Source organism: Misgurnus anguillicaudatus, chromosome 23 (assembly GCF_027580225.2).
Source record: "Misgurnus anguillicaudatus chromosome 23, ASM2758022v2, whole genome shotgun sequence".
NCBI lineage: Eukaryota > Metazoa > Chordata > Actinopteri > Cypriniformes > Cobitidae > Misgurnus > Misgurnus anguillicaudatus.
In genome coordinates this window covers 34,984,206-35,006,296 of record NC_073359.2, presented here as the reverse complement: position 1 = coordinate 35,006,296, position 22,091 = coordinate 34,984,206, and the positions used below count along the sequence as shown (strand labels likewise).

The following is a 22,091-nucleotide window of genomic DNA, read 5'->3' as shown; positions in this document are numbered from 1 at the left end:
ACAAATACAATAATTAATTGTTATTATTATTCTGCTAAATCAGTTAAAATCCGAATAATTTGTATAATTAATTACAGTTAATTGTACTTATTATTCCATTTAAGCTAAATCTGTGAATTTCCCAAAATTCCCTTAAATTCCCGTAGTGTTTCGGTCGGAGGTTTATAGTGTTTTAAATAACGCCGTTCGCCTCCTCCAGCTGATTCGCTACATATTAATGGTGGAGAATGCGGGCAGATTTAAACATTATTTCTGAGCAAAAACAGTTAACAAATCAAATGTGTTTTGCATTGTGTGAATGAAAAGAACTATTAGCTATAACTGTGTCCGTTCTTATATTGGAATGAATGAAAATGTAATTTCCTGTATCATTTTCAGGACATAACAGACTCGCGCCCCTGTTATGTATAGTTAACTGCAGTCTTTAAGGTAATCGTATTAAAAACCCTTTTAATACAGCGTATTACCGTCTGATTCCGCCTAATAAAGATGATAATTCCTTTATTTAGAATTGCGAAGCGGTGGTCGAGTGAGTACTCCCATCTGATAAGGCCTTCTTTTAAATCTCCAGAAATCATTTACAATTAGAGAAGCTGTCTTTTTGTATGTTTCCATTTTTATTCACGTACGTGGATTTTTAAAATTGTAAGCACCGAGGGTAAGACTTTTCAATTTTAAAGGAGATAAACCTTGATCAAGTAACTTCTGTCAACGGAGAAGAAAGCCCGTTAGACTCTTATTTATTCCGTGTCCCGGTTAAAATAAGCCAAAGCAGGCGCCGGACGAACACGAGCTCAGAATTATATCCGTCGTCTTAGCAACGCAGCGGTCGCCGATATAATTGTATGGAAGCGAATCTTTGTCAGTTTAAAGCGTACTACCTAGTTCTAACACTAAGATGTCAGTCTTGAGTGTCTAACACTTCTCCTTCTCTATCACTTTACGCCTGACTTCCGCTTTCTTTGTTTGTGGGGCAATAGATCGCCATCTGGTGGAAAATCTTGTTTGGTCCTCATACATTTTTTTGAAGATGTGGAAGTCAAACCTGATTTGCTTACCTTTTATTTTGATCTTACTTTAATAACTAGGTTATCATACTGCTTGCTAGTTTGATTTCCTATTTATTGAATGCTATGGCTTTATTAATTTATTATTTCTTTATTTAATTTTTATTTCATTTTTGCTGTTCTCTCTCTCTCCTTACTACCTCTTATTATCTTTTCTATTGTAGAGATTGCATCTTTAATTAAGTTTGAATTTAAATTTAATGCAGTTTGATTTATTTTTAAATTTTAATTGAATCAATTCTCTACTGTGAATAGAATCCAGCCCCATAAGTCCCATTCTCAGTGAATTCATTTATGTTTTTAACTGGTGCAATGTGATAAGCCTCTGTGCATCTCTGTAAGTTGACACTTGATAGATGAATCAGAGGCTTCGCCAGCGGTGAGTTCTACAAGAGACCGGTTCCGCTGAACTGACTCGAGTGTGTTACAGTCGGGGTGCTGCGGTAGCTCCCTCCTTTAGCACCTTAGGCAGCAAGACGCAGTGCGACCTCTGCCACCGGGCACTCCAATTGTTTACCATGCCAGCTGACACACAAAAGCCCTAGCGGCAGTGCCAGTTGGTGGGTGACACCTTTGAGTGCGGCCCGGTGGTGTGAAGGGCCGTGACTGTTGAGCAGTCGAGGTGGGGAGGGCAGAAGGCCCGGCACTCTTGGCTGCGTGCTCAGGGAAGCGCCTTGTCTCTGTGTTCCACCCTGGGTTGTCTTAAATAGTCAACAAGTGTAGCGCAAAGAGATGCACTTTTCTCCCCTCTGTAGCCACTAGAGGCACCAGATCCCTCTCAGATTGGGCCTAGCCCAGCCACTCTAGCTAAGCCACTCCCCTAGCTCGCATGACTCCATAGTGCCCTCTCCCTGTAAGGCCCTGTCATTAAATCTAGGGTAGAGAACTTGTTAAGCTGAAACAGGGAACACTTTCTCATCTCTATTTTTCATCTCCTATCCTTTTCATTTTTCAGCCTTCTGACTTTGTCTGTTCGGCTGTCTTATTTTATTTTCAGTTTTATTTTTAGTTGAATCTCTTTCATTTTTATCCATTTTGTTTTATTCATTTAATTTTCAGCAGTTTATCTTTCTCATCCTTTATTTATTTTCTTTTATTTTCTTTTTATTTTATTTTATCATTATAATTAATTAACTTTAATTATTCTGATCTTATTTTATTTTGGGCTGAGAGACCATATCTGCACAAACCATGAGAAAATGTATTGGTAATGCGACCGATTAACCAAATGTCTGAAGCAACCAATAGGTTAAAACACATCGTCCATTCACTAAACTTTTTCCCTTTTTGCCATCACTAATTATCTGCGCCGCCGAAGCAAGGCCCTGATAATAGTTTTTATTTTGTGCCACTAGCTTAGCACGTCAGTTAGACCCGCATAGCCCACATTTGTATTTATTTTAGCTCGTTAAAATTGTGTGGACTTGTATTGGCTCTTTGTGTTCTGTCACCCACCAGTGCCCCAACGTGTCCAGATCACACAGCCCTGCCAACCACTGTGACCAGCTGAAGGCATGGCTCAACGATCTGACATCTGACCTCCTGCCCAATGTCGCCAACGATCTGCAGCGCCGAAACCGAGAGCAACGGGATGGCAACCTGGACTCAACACAGAGCTACAGCCACAAGGAGATGGCAAGGATCACAGGTGCCATCGCTCACAACCTCATCATCCAGCTTAAGCGGGACAAAAGGAACGTCGCCCACCTGGAACAGGATGCAGCAACACTAAAGCTCCAAGCAAAGGAAGCCTGGAGTACTCAGGAGGACGCGCAGACTCGTCTAGATTGGGTGACACAGGAATCCAAGGATCAGCAGCAGCTGATTGAGGAGGAACACAAGAGGATAAAGAACGAGGCGAGAAAACTTCACAAGGCCATGTCACAACTCCACACAGACACCGAGCACAGAGAGCAGCAGGAACAGACAGCCAAAGAGGAGCTGTTGGGAAAGCTCCTGCAGGCCAAAAGTCTTCTGGTAAGAGCCAAGGCAGAACAGAAAGAATGCGATGCCAAGTCCAAGGCCTACGAAAACCACCTGCAAGCTGCTCAAGCTGAAATTCAAGTTCTTGTTCAGCAACATCACCAACCTAAGGACGAACGTGATTCCGTCCAAAAGAACTGTTATATGGTTTCAGAATGCAAGCTGAACCATTGAGAGAGAAAGCATCATTCTCCTCTCATCCAATCAGTGTCTCTGCACTCCCCCACCAAAGTTTCCTGCTGAAAAAGAGGGGGGTGAGAGCCCACTGTTAAGAACTTTGCCAGCCAGCGTCCACAACCCTCTCACAAGAACACAAGGGGGGTGGGGCCAACACCTTTCACAAGAATGTCAGCAGACACACAGCATGGCACCCAAGGACCTCGACAAGCTGGCTAGAAACAGTCCAACATTTAGTCCAAACACTGCAGGTGGCCATGACATCCACGCTTACCTGCAGAACATTGACTTTTTATGTGCACACGCTGCCGAATGTAACCACGAGAGACCAGCTGTACTGCTATGGATTACTTACAGCCGTGAGGTGAGGAGCTTCCTATACCGGCAGTCAGAAAGTGTCAAGATGGATTATAAGCAGCTGCAAATGGCCTTGATAGATGAGTTTTCAGATCCAGAATCACGATGAGGACTAATAGCTGCAATGGACTTAAAACAAAGCAGAAATGAAACTCCACAGGCCTACTACTACAACTGACTTTCAGTCTATTTCAGCTCACAAAACGAGCCCAGAATGGAGGAAACATCAAGATCATCCCCCTGCAAAGCTTCATTTTACCGTAATGCAACACTTAGGATTTATGGCCTACCCTTGCCTGATGACAACCAGACAGATGCAGGACTTCATCCATAAAGCCTACGGTAAACAAAAGCCACCTCTGAAAAGACTGTCATCCTTTCTTTCTCTGAAAATTACCCCAAAACGGCCACTAGAGGCGAACAACAGCGCCACAGTGAAGGACATTTCAGCAGAGAGCCAAGAGGATCGAAGGACTTCACAGCCAAAATCATCAGACAGCCAGGAGGACAGCGTCCATGGAAACCATCCTGCACCTGTCAGAACGAGAAGTCCAAACTCTCAACCGATGGATCCGGTTTGACACACAGTGAACAAAGCTAAGTATGAACTGTCACAAAAGCAAAGCGACACATACACATCTGAGTCAGCAGAGATTTTGAAAATAGTGAAGAAGTCAAATCCAAAGGAGGCCTCACAAGGAGGACCGCGAGGATGAACCAAACTACTTATCACTAGCAGCAGCACTGGAATACAGCAAGAACTTTCCAGAAAACCCTCCTGCAAGCAACACTTAAATCTCTGCCACTCATCACATTACCATCGATCCAGTCATCGCAAAAATCAGAGACTTTGGCACACAAACTGTATTTCAAATATCAACCAGTCAGATTCAGCAGGTACCAGAAAAGTGCTGTGTTAGACTTCTGTTTCCCTACAGAATCACTGAAGACCAGCCTTAACTGCCTTCCAGTTACCACACAAAACCTGGTACTAAGGCCCTGGGAAGCCTGAATGAGAGAGGAGTAGCTAAAAGACTCTATTTAGCAACCACTGTGAAACACAAGGTCAGATTGGAAACCCTCGCCGACACTGGAGCTGATCTAATGCTGATGTCATTCCAGCATTTCACAAGACTCCAGAACAGAGCTGAAGCACAAAATCTCAACCCAGAAGGTGTATGCTGAAGGTGCAGTCTCACAGCAAAACTGCAACAGGTGCTTTCCATCCACCTGACCATCTGTCCTATGAGACTTCTACACCCTGTGTAAAACTCATCAATGGACACATATCTCTCTTCATTGGCAAAGACTTGTTAGGTAGTTTTGAGCCTTTATTGGACTGTTAACCGTGGTGACTGCCAAGGGCATCAACACACTGAACTTGAAATGGAACAGCCGGTGTTTAACCAACCACTTTCGGGTTCATCTCAAAACTCATGTGAACCTATCAATGAAGTTGAATGGACCCCATTAACCTCACAACCCTCGGGGCCCCTGTCAAGTGCGAGAACCTTCCGTCAGACAAGACCACGCCAGAAGTCTGCACCCTGGTGAGTGAACAAGAGACTGCAATACCTGCTTTCACCTCAACATGTACATGTGCTGCCATCACTAACACCGATGAGGAAACTCCCTCTACAACTGTCAGCAGCACAAACGACATGGCACCAGAGGAGCCATACGCAGGATTCGAGGTACCAATTCAGCAAATTTTGAAAAGAGCAGATGTCATGTAGGATGATGCGGATCGCCAAAAACTCCTATACAAGCACAAAGCATCTTTTGCAAAAGACTCTGTAAACTTTGGCCTCACTAATATCCACATGATGCGTATCCACACACCCAAGTGCTCCTCCCATTTTCTTCAGAGCAATACAACATCTCATTGCTTTACACGAGCCAGTGCAGGAGATCATCGACCTCCATGCCGAAAAAGGTGCCACCCACCCATGCAACAGCACCTGTTCAGCCGCACCATGCCTGGCCTAACCTGATCCTGACTGTGAAAAACACTGCTCTGCACATTGTGGGTTTTACAACGATTCTCCAATGTCATCGGAGCACAGGAAGTGATCGTCAAACCCTGCCAACGACCAGTATCGTCCCTGCACAGCCAACACATCCGAGACGAAGTGGCCACCAACGCCCGCAAAGCAATGTGGGTAATGACCCTCCAAGGAAGCAAAGTCAGGGCACGATACACACAAGTCTGCATTAAGAAATGGACTGGCTGCATGCCAAACAACTCACCTGCCACAGGTACTGTGAAGGAAACGTTTGCCAGGGCATGCCAACAGCCTACACGATTGATGCTCCTACAAGCAGGAGCAGGTGTTCTGTAGGTGAGCAACAAACACTGCACACTCCAACATGAGCCTCCAGCCATCTCAATATGCAGACGTCACAGCAATCCTGATCACTTCCCAAACTGCAGCAGCACACAACATCACAGAACTCCTTATCTGCACAGACTCAAAGTATGTCAGATTAAGTTTCACACATCATCTCTCTGGGTGGAGAGAGAATGGATACAAACTGCTAACAACAAGCCAGTCAAGCATCAACACCTGTTCCAAGCCGGTGATGCCATCACCACGGAGCACAACATGCTTGGTTTCTGAAGAAGGTCATTCGAAACAGCACGGACAAGATAAAGACTTAAACAATTAAATAGATGCCCTCACAAAAACTGGTGCACTACATGATTGACAACCCATGGGTACAAACAAACCACCCACCCGCCCAACTGTGATTGCACTGACCTGCGGCCAACACACGCCCACCACCACAGTGCCCATCACACAAGCCACTTACACTGGCTCCACATATCTCAAACAGTGACATAGCTGCATTACATGCCTCCGACACCACCATACAAGCTATGTCAACCACCTCTAAGACCCCTACACCTGCCCTATCATTAACTCTGACCTCACTTCTGCTCCAGCCTTAAATGTCTTAACGACATCGAACACCTGCTGCATATACAACACAACATCCTCTGATATGTCCCTGACGACCGCACTACACCTAAGCTTGTGGTTCTTCAATGACATAGGGGGGTTCTACAGATGTATGCGTATGAAACGGCATGCGCCAGACACCAAGTCACGAGAGCCACGTACGAACCACTAAAACAGGTGGCATACTGGCCCTGGATGCAGCAGGACTTAGCAGAATGCATCAAAGGATGGGTGGGTTGCTGCCAACTACAATCAGCTAACCCAAACCACAGAGCACCACTGCAAAGAACAGGTGCCAACTTTTGGTCAGACTTTAACTGCTACCCAGGCCTACAAGGGGCAACAAATGTTTCCTCACGGTCATCAGCCCATTCACACAGTGGGTCGAGAGCCTCCCAGCACCCAACGACACTGCTCAAAATACAGCACCTCTACACATGATCCACATCTTCGCCTGGTTCAACCTGCCACTGAGAGTCAACTCAAAAAAGAGGTACCCATTTCACCACTGAACGTATTAAAGATGTGTGAAGACCCATAGGCACACATGCCCAACTCCACATCAGCCATCTTCGGAACCAGTGAAACGAACCAAACAGACTGTGGCTAGCATGTTAAAGAAATGTGTCTCAGCAAATCAGATGAACTGGGATCGGACACTCCCCTTAGTGCTTATGGCTATCAGATCGACCCCAAATTAATTTACTTCAAACTATGGACGGGACAGCAGATGACACTACCAGTACACCTGTTGTACCAACCTTGAGATCCCAATCTCATCACAGCCAACACCACTCACCAGAATCCCAATGAACTTCACAGGCATCTGGAACCCTTCGCTTCCGCCCAGGAAAAGCTACAGAAGATGGCTGAGGGCTAGAAGGCATACTACGACTGGAAGTCATCATGAGAGGAACTGGACGTGGATGACGATGTTTGGTACTACAGCTTTGCACAGTCACTTCACACAACTCACCAGTGACTGTCAAGGAAAGTTCTGCCACGCTGGACAGGACCCCATCAGATTGTGGACAAAATCTCTGCTGTTGCATACCAGACCAGGATGGACAGGGAGCAGAAAGAAGCAATCTTCAGATGGGTCCATCATAACACAACCAACACCCTAAACATTGAGGCTTAACAGAAAAGGGGGGACTAGTTCCAACTAGACCAAATCGCCTCCTTACTGCCTCACCACCAAACAAGCAGCTGCATCTTGCATCAAACCCGCGCAGGTGCAGCCGCACTAAAGACATTCACCATCTCTGCCCAAGCATTCCTTTTAAGGACTACACTGATGACATCCGTGGGCTGCAGCCCACGAAGATCGACGCCCAGTGTTCCATTTCGGTTAAACCACTAGCCAATGCCACTAACACTCGTAGGTGACTGATGGCTGTTCAACACCCCAGCCTATACAAACGCTTTAACCTACACCACCCACATCAGCCTGCACAACCAGACAAAGTGGATTCAAACTTCAAAAGATGGGATCCTCCGCATTGATGACCTGGCACTTGATCACCTTCACAGTGAGTAGTACTACATCAAACTGGAAATCTCATCTTTCTTCAGGGACCACCACTTCATCGTTAACCCTGAACTAGAAATGAGGATTGCGTAAAGGGGGGACCCAAACAAATTGATGTCACAGCCTTCAACACTGTCCTCCAGAGACTCGCTTGGATGCCAACTACAGACAGCCTTTGTGTTGTCTGATCTTGAACCGCCACTGATACGGTACTGTGCCTCCCTGCAGGAATAGGATACGTCCTTACTCGCCGCCTAGCCTTCATCCCATGACGAAGAGTCAACGGGATGCAAGAGTTCAGTGAACAGGTGCACAGCTGCCCTCCTGTCGGAAATTCAAATGGAACCGTGGAAGGCAGGACACCCAGGCAGAGCCAGAACCCAACCTCATTCAAATCACCTTTTTGCCTGTTTGACCGAATACTGCTGACAATTAAGAAACACCTGCCATCCAGACTTCATGACCAGCCTAATCATCGCCCGCCAAAGTCTCCCTGGACTTTAACGGTCGTGAAGGGGGGATATGTAACATCTGGCTGGACATCAACTGGAGGTCTTTTCAGTCTGGGTCGTTAACGGTTTCATGCTGTGACCCTAGATTGAGTTTTGTCACCAGGTCTGCTCGGACGCTTTCTTCAGAAGATCCTAATCTCCTGATAACATACATCTCCAGACCTATCGACTCTCTCTGGCTGTCTTTATTGCGCCAATATAAGCAAATTAACACCTCAAAGCAAACTTCAACAAACTGGACAAATTAATTGCCACAGATTAACCAGACCGACGGATTAACCCAAAAAGGAACAACTCCTATGGACACCTCAGGACTCCGTCACGTGACCACAAACTCAGGAACTCTCTTCCACGCACCAACAGCTGGACGTGCACAAGCGCATCACAAAAGCCAACGCAAGTATCGCTTGTTCATTCGCTGTAAAAAGTTATTGCCCCTGATTAATTAAGGTGTTTCTCAGAGTTCTGATGGTTTGTGTAGAAGTTAAGTCTATAGTGATATTGCCCTTCTTTTACTTTCGCTCTCTTAATTTTCCATTCTTTCTCTTTCATATATGTTTCTCGTTTGTTTGTTTGTATGTATAGTTAGTCTTGTGTGTTTTTGTAGTGTAACGTAGTTTAATAAACCGGTTTTGCATTTCACAATTGAATTGTTTCTGTGTTCAATGCTCATGAAATCAATGTCACTTAATCCGCCTTTAAGATCTTAAAGCTACATGCTTAAAAATACTTTATAGCAGTAAGAATGTTATTTTCTAAAGGCCAAGGAATTAACTTCTTAATGTACAATTATGAGTATTTGCTGGACAAATACAATAATTAATTGTTATTATTATTCTGCTAAATCAGTTAAAATCCGAATAATTTGTATAATTAATTACAGTTAATTGTACTTATTATTCCATTTGAGCTAAATCTGTGAATTTCCCAAAATTCCCTTAAATTCACGTAGTGTTTCGGTCGGAGGTTTATAGTGTTTTAAATAACGCCGTTCGCCTCCTCCCGCTGATTCGCTACAATATGATAAAATGACACACATGCCCAGCTTCACAAACTAAGATCTGAACTTGGCCTTACATAAATTAAGACGTTTAGTTAAGTATTTTTTATAAACATGCCTTAGAAAAATACTTCATTTGTGTGCATCTTAAGACAAATCAATAGCTAAGTTTCCATCCACTTGTCAATCGAATTATCTGAAGTTCGGTAAAAAAGCTTATGCGAATAAAGCTGGTGAAAGTGTGTTTCCATCCAACGGCTTTGAAGCGAATAAAAACCTGTGCATAATGACGTCACATGCTGGTTTGCGATCAAATTGGTATATCGAATTGATTTGAGACATTTGAAGGTGTTTCCATTCATTTTCGCACTGAATCGCACAATATTCAAGCAAACATTTGCGAACAAAGTTTTGCTAGACAAATTTGCACCATTTCACAAGTTATAAGTGCTTATGTGCCAGCTGAGCTGATAGCGACATATCAAGCTATAATAATAAGAAAATAACGTTAATTGCTATGATGATGCAGATGCATGTAAATGCCCAACGACAACGGAGGCATTAACGTGAAATGATAGTCCGGATCAATTCTTAACGTAAATGAGAATGAAAAAATATCTTTAGAGTTGTTAATATTGGAAGCCAATGAAGCTACGAGGGTTCTTTGGCCGAGGATCCATCTCATCAAGGTCGAATTTGCTTTTATTTTCCCTCCGGCACCGTTGCGAGATAACTCTTTTTTGAAACACGTATCGCTGTTTGAGCGCCTCATTTACTCCGGAGGACGTCCCACGTCTTGTCATAACCATTGTTGGACATTTCCTTCGCCAGTTCCTGATAAATTATGGCATTTCTTAGATTTTTGCTATCTAAAATATAGCTGTAATCGGGCCTGAAATGACCGGAGCCCGACAGAATGCAGCCTGAACCCGAAAGTACATTTAGATTGACAGCTTTTTAAAAGCCCGAACCCATTTACAGCCATACATTATTTAAATTTGCGCACACAAACAGCTTTTATCAAGAATGAGTAATTTACACAGGTTTTAACATTATTTATTAATGACTAACTGGGCTACACGTCACTTGGAAGTTGAAACAAAGAAAAAAGTCATCTATCGTAACATCTCGTTCTAAATATGCAATACATTATAGGCCAACATGCCAATAAAAACAATTATTTCTTAACAAATTAAATTATGATAATACATTCTGAATAAAATGGTTATTTGGGAATAACGAAATTAAGATAAAGGTTCCGTGGTATTTGCTTCGGCACTTTCTTTACATTAATGCCAACATTAGTCTATATCCTCTGTCTAAATTATGTATTTAAGACTAAGTAATATTTAGTTATAAATTAAAAAACCTTTACTCACCAAGATTAGGCATTTTTGTTGAGGAAATTATTAAATCCACTGTAAATGGCTTCAGCGTGGTCCTGCTCTTACTGATAGGGCATTCATCAGCATTGAACTTCATTTACCGTGCAAAGGCGGAGCACGAGCCCGTGTAAAATGTTAGAAATGAAGCCCGAATCCGACCGAACCCGTCGGGTTCGGGCAAAGATCTTCAGCTCTATAGCCGTTATTTTCTCTGCTAAATTAAATTTAAAATGAATCTCGTCTCGTCGTTTGTCCACTTAAATCTGACTTTGTTGACACACGCAGTGCCACCAGAGCGGAAATGACCTAAAACTTTTTCTTCTTTGTTTTGTGTGCGGGTTGCAACCATAAAAGGACCTAAACCTTAATCGCAAATCATTATTTATTCGGCAAATAACGTTTCCATCAGCGTTTATCGCATAAGCCATATATCGATCAAGATAAAATCCGATGAGATTGAACGTATTTCTTTTGAGTCGATATTCATGAAATTCAATCGAATTTTACTGTTTCCATAACGCATTTTTCATTCGATATCACTTAATTCGGATAAAAACATGTGGATGGAAACATGGCAAATGACACTTTCCTGATTCGTTTTTACAGTAATCTGTAATTCCGCTATTATCCACTAGATAATAAGGTGCTCTTACCCAATTTATAAAAAACTGAAGCAAAATTTTTTTTAATTCATTTTAAACTAAATCATTCTGAATCTGATCTTTTACAAAAATTTCTTTACAAAAATGCAATTACTTCAGTTTTTCCTCAAAATGTTGTATTTTTTAAAGAAAAATACCCGTATTTAAGAGGTATGAAAGATGCTGCTGCATGTTTTTGTGTTATGTGTATCAGAATGTTTTTAAATGTTTCAGGGGTGCAAACTAGTCAGGGGTGAAAAAGGTGACATGCCCCGCAGCACCCAAATCAACCATATGCTGCACCCCCTCCCCACCCCACCGGGAAAAGAAACAACTAAATACCAAAATATTCGCCAAACAATAATTTAATGAACAGGATTGTAAAAATGTTAACATTCTTTTTAACATGGTGAAAGTGCAAAACGTTGCATTATATCTCTTTTTTGGACTTCTTGGCCTGCACCAACAACTTCATTGCATTCTTCCTTTTTTGAACCATGTGCCTGTGTTTGGCTTGCCGTTCTTCTTCTACTGCAGTCTTTCTGCTCTGCTCTGCACTACCTGTTGACTGGCATCCGAACTCTTCAAGCCTCTCTTTTTTCTTAACAAGGGCCTGTTGTCTTCGAGTCTTGTCCTTTGTTCCTGCAGTACGGATATTTCTGCAGAGGACCTTGTCAATTTTATCATGCTTCACATCCTCCCTTTTAAACAACTGGATGCCTGTCTGACCCCTGGACCTGAGGGCATACTTTGTAGTCTGGATGGCGTTGAAGGTTGCCATGGTCATTGAAGTGCTTTTATCATTAATGATGTCTCCCATGGCGCTAAAAGACGACTCCACCATGGGTCCGTGGAAAATAGACAGACACCCTCGAACCACATGGTTTAATCCTGGGTACAGACCAGTGTCAAACACTTTCACCCACCAGGTCACCATGTCATCACCATCATTGTACACAGGGAGAGTGGAATCGACATTGAATTTAACCACTTCCAGAGGGATGTCACAATGGGGTGGCACAAAGTGGCCCATCATACCAGCCAACCGCTTCAGAAGAACTCCAGTTACTGAGTGGCCCCTCACCAGTGGGTCCAAAGCAGACAGAGACCGCAGTGTCTTGCTGTTCAGTGGCAGCTTCTTTTGCATGTAGGCAGCTGTGGTAAGGTATGCAGTCTTCACAGTCTCTAAAAACTGCAGCACAGTCTGGAAACATTATGAAAATGTATTATAAATTTAAAAAATTTGCCAATGTTTGATTTGGGATTTTCAGTGAATTTACTCACAGAATGATGTGGATTTTCTGCCTTAATTTTTTCAGCTTCTGGCCCGATATAGAGCTCATGGAGTGGCAGCATTTTGGACCTGAAATCCATCTCCATGAGCTTCTTTGGTGTGGTCTTAAGATGCTCAGCCTTGACGAAGCACGCTAGAAAATTGGTGACAACTTGGAGCTGCTTATCATGCAGCTTGTGAACAAGGGTTTGGCCGCCCTATAAAATAAAAATGGCATGTCATTTTATAATACTACAATCATTTTATCACACACACACTTGACTTGAAGTTGGTTTATATGATAATTTAACTGACGAGGCCACACAAGAATAATCCTAATTAATTTATCAGAGATTGATAATCCACGTAATGCAAAACACACCTGGAACACCATCACATACTCCTTGAGGATGGGAAGAACGCCAAGGTAAACACTGAGATGGAGGTTTGTAGAACGATTGTCAAACCAGAGCTTCTTGACTAGCCTCTCTTTTCTTTCCTTCCCAACTACAGTCATTCCTGGAGGAAAGAAATGAAATAATAAGAATCATTTTAATTCACAATACATACACACAAGACCACTAATAACTTTGAAAGGGCCCCATTTAATGAATTTATAACAATATTAGATTTATTTCAACAACTGTACCTTTTTGCCTGAGGTCCTGGTGGAAGTACTTGATTCTGGCCTTTGCACGCTCACCAACACTGTGGTCCTTGTAGATTTCCTCCAGGACTTCTTTGTAAAGAGTCTGGTCTGCCTGACTGAGAAATCCGAAGTACAGCACTTTGTATGCAGGTAACATTCGACGAGTACTGATGCCCACATCATATGCCGAAAGCCACCGATGTGCCACAAACCTCTGTGGGTTGGTTCCTGGAATGCCCATAAACTCACAGATCTCTTTCAGGTAACTCACCTGAAATGGGCAAAAAGTAGGTTACTCTTAAAGCTTACATGCCTTTATGCCACAAGTAAATTTCTGGTGCATATATATATATATATATATTACACAAAATCTCTGAAAATTACCTGGTCTGAAGCCCACTTGTGGTCTGTATGGAGGTCAGTGAAGAGCTGCTCGAGGTGGTGGCCAAAAGGCACACCAAACTGTTTTGCAGCATTGTGGATGTGGTGGCAAGAATCTCCATCAACATCCAGGAGGTTCTTGCAGTACTTTTCTCTTATTCGGCTCTCCAGTCCAGTTTTGCTCCCTCGCATTACATTACAGGAGTCCATCATCATGCTGACCATGTTGCCAAATGGGATTTTGTGTTCAGTGAAAAAGGTCACTAGGGCAGTTTCCAAATGTTCAGCAGTACCCTTGAGAACCTTAATGGAGCCAATGTGTTCCACCACCACATGCTTACGCGCTTGACTGAAGTAGCTCACTAGAATTGAAAGCACTTTATCATTTGAGTTAGATGTGCTCTCATCCAAGTTTACAGAGAATAGGCTTGTCCTGGTGCTCTCAAACGTTCGTTCTGAGAAGGTGTGCCCCAGGCCCTGGACCATCTTGTATGAGGCAGCAGTCCGGGATAACTTCATGCCCCCTAATGCTGGTTTATCTAGAGCCAGTGTTCGGGCAAGCTCAACAATGACAGGGGCTGCAGATAAAGGCAGTGAATGTTCTGCAATGGTTGCAAGAACCATTGCCTAGAAAAACACAAAAATAGTATTAGTATTTTAAAACTTGACATCATTATAAATAGCCTAAGACTTGAATGATGTATAGATAACAACTAGCACATACTATTGAACAAACATTCACCTCTGCATTTGCTACCCTGTCAAACAGGGGTACGGACACCTTTAACCGTTCCCTCATCTGCTCTGGCTCCTGCACCAGCATCCCCTTCTCTGACTGAACCATAGTTGCTGACATAGACAACACACTATGTGTAGTAATAATGGTCACCACCTTTTGGCCATGTTTTTCAGTTTTACAATGTGCCAAAAGGGCATGGGAGCCCTTTGTGGCATAATTGATTTCTTTGCAGCAGAGGTTGCATCTAGCATGGCCTGGTTTCTCTATTTTTTTAAAAAACTGTGACAATTGAAAAACATATTCTTTTCCCTTCACATCACACTTTGATTCTAACTTCAACCAGGACCAGTTCCACTTGCACCTGACCCCAGCCTCTAGCTGAGCCACAGTAATGGCATCTTCCTCCTCATACTCTCTCATTCTCTCACTCTGAAAAAAATGTAGTGGGTCAGTGGTAAAGTTTGGTTAACAGCTTGATTAACAACTACTTTATATTTATAAATATATTTATATATATATATATATATATATATATATATATATATATATATATATATATATATATATATCCTGTTGCATTTCACAGGATTATATGCAAGCTGATATGCAAGCTCTTTGATGACTGTAACTGTTAAATTTTTTCTAGATAAAATAATACCACGGATGTTGCCTTTGTTATATTACTTGCAGTAATTAGGTATATTATTGTTTTAATAGAGACTCAAATAAATAAGCACAACAAATATTTATTCTGCAAAGAGAAATTTATTATGGCTTTAAAAAGGCTTATATATGTTAAAAGTAATGAAAATAAAACACTCCACCGTCTTTACTGTATAAATTAAATATACATGCATTCGTATGAAGTATAAAAATTCTTTAGTCAAGAGTAGAGTGATTTTATTGAGAGATGAAATAGGTTACTGAAGCTTTAAGACGTGAGAGAGAGATCGCTCTGTTCACGTGCACTGATGACAGGCTGCTATGAGGAAAATAAAAGTTTAAACGCTCAAAACTTTAAAACGCATGCAAATAATAAACTTTTGGCATGAGGATACAATTGTCCGTGATAGATGGCAGGGAAAGAGTTAAACAGTATGCTTGATGCAAATCGACTTCATGTCAGAGTAATTAGCATACTGATATGTGAGACAATGTTAATGTCGAGACTGAGAAGCATTTTGCAAAGGGTAGCAAACAAATGTAGGATACTAGCTAACTATCGCATTCATAATCGCAGGGGATTCATCCGTGACTATGAATGCGATATCCATCTTGTCACTTAACTACGGCTCTGCAGTAGTGATGTTACGTTTGACACAGAAGCTTCGATGCTTGCTTCAGACTCGAAAAGTCCTTGCAATGAACCACTGCTTCGGAGCTTGTATCGTTACGTCACTAGTCACGTGAAATACGACGTCTGAAGCAAACACACTGGTTCATTTCTCTAGTGAACCACACGACTGCTTTGATAGCCCAATCCGGCGTTGACAGGTTTGAAACTGGCGGCTTTATTTTCCACACAAGTGAAGCCAAACCATAGAAAATCTTTCTAAACAAGTTTTGTGTACTCCAGCATCATCTGTTTCATGTGAGAGAATATTCTGCAAAGCTGGTGAATTTGTTAAAAAAAGAAAGAAATCGCCCACATCACCAAATGTATAGCCTATTAGGCTATATTATAAAATTATTAAAAAATATAAAATTATATTATAATTAATATAAAATTATATTTCCGAATAAAACCACAACATTTAATGAATACCCTCCTCCACATTGTCCAAGCCCTGTCCAGTTGCCCTCTGCCACATTATAAATACATTTTTAAATACATAAATGTCCAGTTATAGTAAGTTGTAGAGTGCTGTATTTTACGGCTAAATATTAACACAAACACATCTCATGTTCAATGTTTTATTGAGGGTTTTAAACATGAACACAGTGTCAAAGCTCTGACAGCCCAAATGGGGCGGGTACATTAACCTACTCGCATTGTCAGCTTTGTTGCATTACATTTACTTCACCAGCAGATGGTGGTGTGCATTTTCTGTTTGAATGAATCTTCGAGTAATGAACCATTTTCGACACAATTGTATCGGAAAGCAATAATGCTTCGAAACGCTTCATTTGGCCATCACTACTCTGCAGCTGATGGCGATTTACTTCTAAGCAAGGAACTGGCGGCTTTACTGACGAGATGCGCGTTGCAATCACGTGCGATTTATCGTGCAGCCCCACTGCAAACTTAATTTAACTAACAGGCTAATCTAAACCCCAACATTATATGATAATTACTTAAAAAAAATACATGACTTACCGTCAGCTTGTTCCATAGCCTCTGTAAATATGGGCTGTTGAGAGAGATGCGATGTTGCCTGCGGCGTCCAAAAGTTAGGGTAACAGGCTTCAGGTGTGAGATTGTGTGGTTGGATGAGGGAAAGGAAAAGTAGCCAATCAGAGTAGGGCGGGTCTGTTTCTTTACCGATAGCAGGCGCTACAGGTGACGTGACAACACAGATGACTTGCAGATATGACGATGAATCGCATATACGACAACGACAACCCCCCCCCCTCCCCCCTCTTTTTTTTTTACAGATCTACACGATTCACGTGAATGACCTATTTCAAGGACAAAACGGCGAATTTCGCCGAAAGGTGACAAGTTTGCACCCCTGTGTTTAAATGTTAAATGCTAACCCATACTTTAATGGTTCAAATGTTCTCGGGTACGGTGTGAATATGCATAGTGTGAGTACATTAGTATTCAGGCAGGATTCGTTTTATCGGGTAGATGCAGTAATGCAACTTTATCGCAGGACGTCTGTAATATTGATGGCCAATTCGCATGGGATTAGAAATCTCAGTAAAACATTCAGTATGGAAGGGGTAACTCAATATGCAGTGCTGTCACCTCCCTCCTTGTCACTTCCTTATATAATATGTCAACAAAAATATAAAAAATGATATGTGGTGTCTGATTTTTTTATGGTTTGACTGTGTAGGGGAGAGCGGGGTAAGTTGTCACACGGGTAAGTTGTCACACTGTTAATAACTCCAACACTAGAGGCTCTATCTCAAAAATCAAATAGCCACTTTATGTGACTTCTTCTTCTATAGTGAACTTCCTGTTCACATGTGGTCAAGATCACTGTAATCTGAGGTTAGCACAATTTTCTTATTTTTCTGCTTAAAAAGTAAAAAAAAATCACTTTACATTTTATGCAATACAACTTTGTTAGGTGTGAATGTTTAAAATGATTATTTTGCACAAAATAGAGGAGACCGTAAAGTGTCTTTTGATACTTTAGCTAAAGTGATATGATGAGCTAAACTTGAGATTTAGACAACATTAGCACACAAGTAAGTATGGGGCAAGTTGTCTCAATGACTTTGGGGCAAGTCGTCACATCTGACAACTTGCCCCTGTACAAACAAACACATCGAACATGCTCAGAAAACATGATATAGAAAAGAATAAGCCTCACTCTAGCAAAAAGCTGTTTCAAAAGAAAGGGAAGCAGAAATCTGGACCTATGAAAAACAAGGCAGCTAAAAGAAGAAAAATCATGCAAGAGTCATCATCAGATGATGAAGAGTGCTTCTGCCTCGTCTGTGTAGAGCCATTTTCAAAGAGTCGTCCAAAGGAGACCTGGGTAAAATGTGTAAAATGCAACAATTGGGCCCATGATGCTTGCACCTCAGGCCAGGCAATTTATGTGTGTCAGAATTGTGATTCTGGAGATGAGTCCTATTAGTCATACAGGGCATCTGTTTTGTTCAGAGGTTAAACATGTTAAGTTAAGCAAGTTATCTGCAGCGTTCCATTCAGTTATCTGGTTTTATGTGAAAGCCATAGAACATTTGAACCAAAGTTCAAAGTAAAGTGGTCTTGCCACTTAATTGAAATGTGCATTATTTGGATTGAAATAATTGTTTTTCCAGATTCTCCAGGCACGGATGTTTATATTTCCAGTTTGGTTTGAGTTTAAAAATTAAAATCAATATTCACAATTAAGTAGTTGTGTTCTTATTTTTAGATAATCTAGTGTGACAACTTACCCGCCCTAGTGTGACAACTTACCCTCCGATGGGGCAAATTGTCACAAGTGCACAGTCACTATTCAACAGTCTACAACTCTGTAATGAGATAAGATATAAAGATGTTATGAATACAACATATGTGCCCAAGACTTCCTTCTTTCATTTGGTATGAGATTTATACCATTTTGATGTATGGTGCTCAGTAAATGTTAGACAGTGTGAAAAGTGTGACAACATACCCCGCTCTCCCCTATATAACATGTACACATGTACATTATATAGTAATAATAATAATAATAGATTATATAAATGAAAATATAAATAAATACAAATTTAGATATAAACAAAGATTTGGGTCCAGACGATTTTTTTAAAGGTCTGTGTTGTTCTATGCCGAAAAAAACTTGAGGTTTGCCACTGACTTGTTGCACCACCTAGAACGCAAGTAAATACTTCTTCAAGCACTTCTATATTTGGAAAAAATGTGCAAAAAGACAGAATATTTATGTGTATATTTACAGCTGGTCTTTTCACATGGGATTAGTATTACCAGAGGTAATACCTCGGACCTTTTTATAGAAGGTAAAAGTTGAAGAAAGCTTTACTGACATTGTCCGTAATGATTACTGACATGACGCATTCATATGGGACTGAAATCACAGAGAAACAATTAAGGACAAGGACCAATAAAAAACAGAACTACAAACATGGGTGACAAAACAGAACTTCAAAATGAGACACATGGGCAGGGGAAAACACAAGACAAGACTGATCATTACAAAAACTAATCCCGTCCAAATAGGGCTTTAGTTGACTGTGATCAGTAGATGTTTATTTTGTTGTTTGTTTTCTTTTTCTTTAGGTTGAATAACAGCTGTATTACATCTGAGGGTTGTGCTGATCTGATGTCAGGTTTTATTTTAAATCCTTCACATATAAGACATCTGGATCTGAGTGGAAATAAACTTGAAGACTCAGGAATGAAGAAGATCTCTAATCTGTTGACAAATCCACTATGCAAACTACAGAAACTCAGGTACTGCTTTTTATATAAATGTGCAAATATCTAATTAATTATAATAATTTTAATGAGTAAAAGGCTGTTGATGTTGATGCAGCATTTTCATTTTTATTTGACTATTGGCACATTCTGACTTTGTGAAAAGATTTAATTCAGGTTTTGACCTCTGTTGTATCCACTGGTTTTGCAACCACTTAATTTAAAAAAATGCTGAAATGTGGCACACAGATGAAGAGTCAGTTTGATTAACACCAGAGATCCTAAACTCCTCTAGTGCCACCAACACTTCAAAGTTTTACTTATGTTTGTGTTTATAACTTTTGAACTTTAGGGTTGGGAAAAAGGTTTCTTTACCAATTCCATGGCTAATGACACTTTTTTTATTTTCTAGACTCTCATGCTGTAGTATTGGAGAAGAAGGTTATGTTGCTTTATGTTCAGCTGTGAGATCAAACCCATCACATCTGAAAGAGCTGGATCTCAGTGGAAATGATCCTGGAAAATCAGGAGTCAAACTCATCCATGATTTAATACAAGATCCCAAATGTGCATTGAAAAAATTCAGGTGAAATATGCCTTACATAAAATTAAACCATCATGTACTCACCCTCAAGCCAACCTGTACATGATTATCATATGGGGATTGGAAGCAATAAAACAATGTTTTCGCCCCCTGGAAAAAACATTTACTGGAGTAGATGCCATTTTCAAATTCTGTTGTCTCTTATTAAATAAAAGACTAGCAGTCAGAATTCTGGGAATAGTTCACTCCCGACTATCCACACTTTATTCATTATAACTTACCACCTCTGTTCAGACACATCTGAGGAACTGTTCTTTACTGAAACCAGTGTCAGTCAACCTCATTCTTTTTTCTTTTCTTGCATGGATGTTTAAACTAGTTCAGTAAAAAATAGCCTACTCAATTTGTCAGTAGTATATGGTTCTCATTTTAGTTATGTGACCAATTTAATCAAATTTTCTCAGTTACATCAATGTTGACAGTAAAATGTTTTTTTAAAAATTCTGCCCTAAGAACCTGGCAAGACGTCTTTGTATCCCAGTGTTCCCTAGCCTGGCTGCGGCCTCCTACACACTTCCGCTTAATTTCATTTTCCTTCAGTACTACCTCTGGGATTTCGGTCTATTCTAGCGTTTCGAGAAATAAAATTTTTGTAGGACCAATCAGCGAACAGAGGGAGTGTCTGAGAACAATGACGTTGATGTTGTGCGCCAGTTTGAGTTGTAGTTCAGTAATGGCAGTGGAGAAAGACGTGAGTAAAGCTATTCAGTCCGTTGTTGCAAAACTGCTGAATATACAGAAGTTAAAGCATTTTTTAGGATTTTCACAAAAGTTTAATGCCTCACAGAAAATTTTCTTCTTTAAATATATAAACAATTCATCAAATGAAAGAACAGACCCTCTGCTTTAAAAAAAAGTTTCATCCTACTTTCATTTGTTCTACAAAACAATACATTTTGAGCAAAAAAGCTGAGATAGTTCCAATTTTGTGAAGGACTTACATGGACATACAGCCGTTTGCCCTAGGGCGATACTTCCGGGTTTTATAACTTGTGGAAGAGCGGTATTGCGGAAAGCAAGAAAAACTCGTCATTGGCAGGGAAGCGTTTTCTCTTCATTGACGAGATAACTCCTCAATTGCGGCGAAAGACAAGGTTTTACAAGGCAACTCATAGCTGAAATCAACTTCCAGAAGAAATCTAGGGGCTCGTTTATTAAGCGTGTGTATGTACAAATTTGATTGTAGACTGTGTGTACGCACAAAACCACGGCAACGTTCATATTTATCCTTATTCAAATTAATCCATATTTATCCATCTTTGACATGGAAAAGTGCCTAGCACTTCATCGGGGTCTGAACAGATGTAAGCACTTTCTCTTGTTTGAGTGCTGCAGGTTTTTTTTTAAATAAAAGCAATTCTTGCTGCTTGTAATGGATTTAAACATTGGTGGGTTATTTTACATGTTTTACATTAATCAGGCATCATTTAAAGGCAGAGATTTGAAACTTTTCAGCAGTGCGTAATTTCAAGATTTTTGATTTATAGATTTCACATCTGAAAGAGAGGCATCTCTAACTGTATTTCCACTTTATTTCTATAAGTTTTTTATGAATTCATTTTAATTTTTTTAATTTTAAATATCGCTTATTTTACTGTAATGTTCACTTAATATCCTTTTTCTTTGTAAATCATTTCTATGTTAAACACTTTGAATCATCTTTTGTGTATGAAATGTGCAAAATAAATAAACTTTTCCTTGCTAACAATGCTAAATCATGTTGCCAGTGGTTTTTGTTAATCTCTTATTGAACATGATTCATTGAGATTACATTAGCTTTGTTTCTGC

General features: G+C 40.8%; 1 protein-coding gene across 1 annotated transcript in view; it reads left to right on the top strand.

Moving 5' to 3' along the window:
* The window catches only part of LOC129452685 (NACHT, LRR and PYD domains-containing protein 12-like), a 116,033-nt gene extending 94,387 nt beyond the window's left edge, over positions 1-21,646 (top strand). The window contains exon 21 of the mRNA XM_073861812.1: positions 20,112-21,646. Coding sequence (XP_073717913.1) covers positions 20,112-20,289 — 178 coding nt within the window. The 3' untranslated portion in view covers positions 20,290-21,646. The remainder of the gene's footprint in view (positions 1-20,111) is intronic.
* Positions 21,647-22,091: the final 445 nt, after the last annotated feature.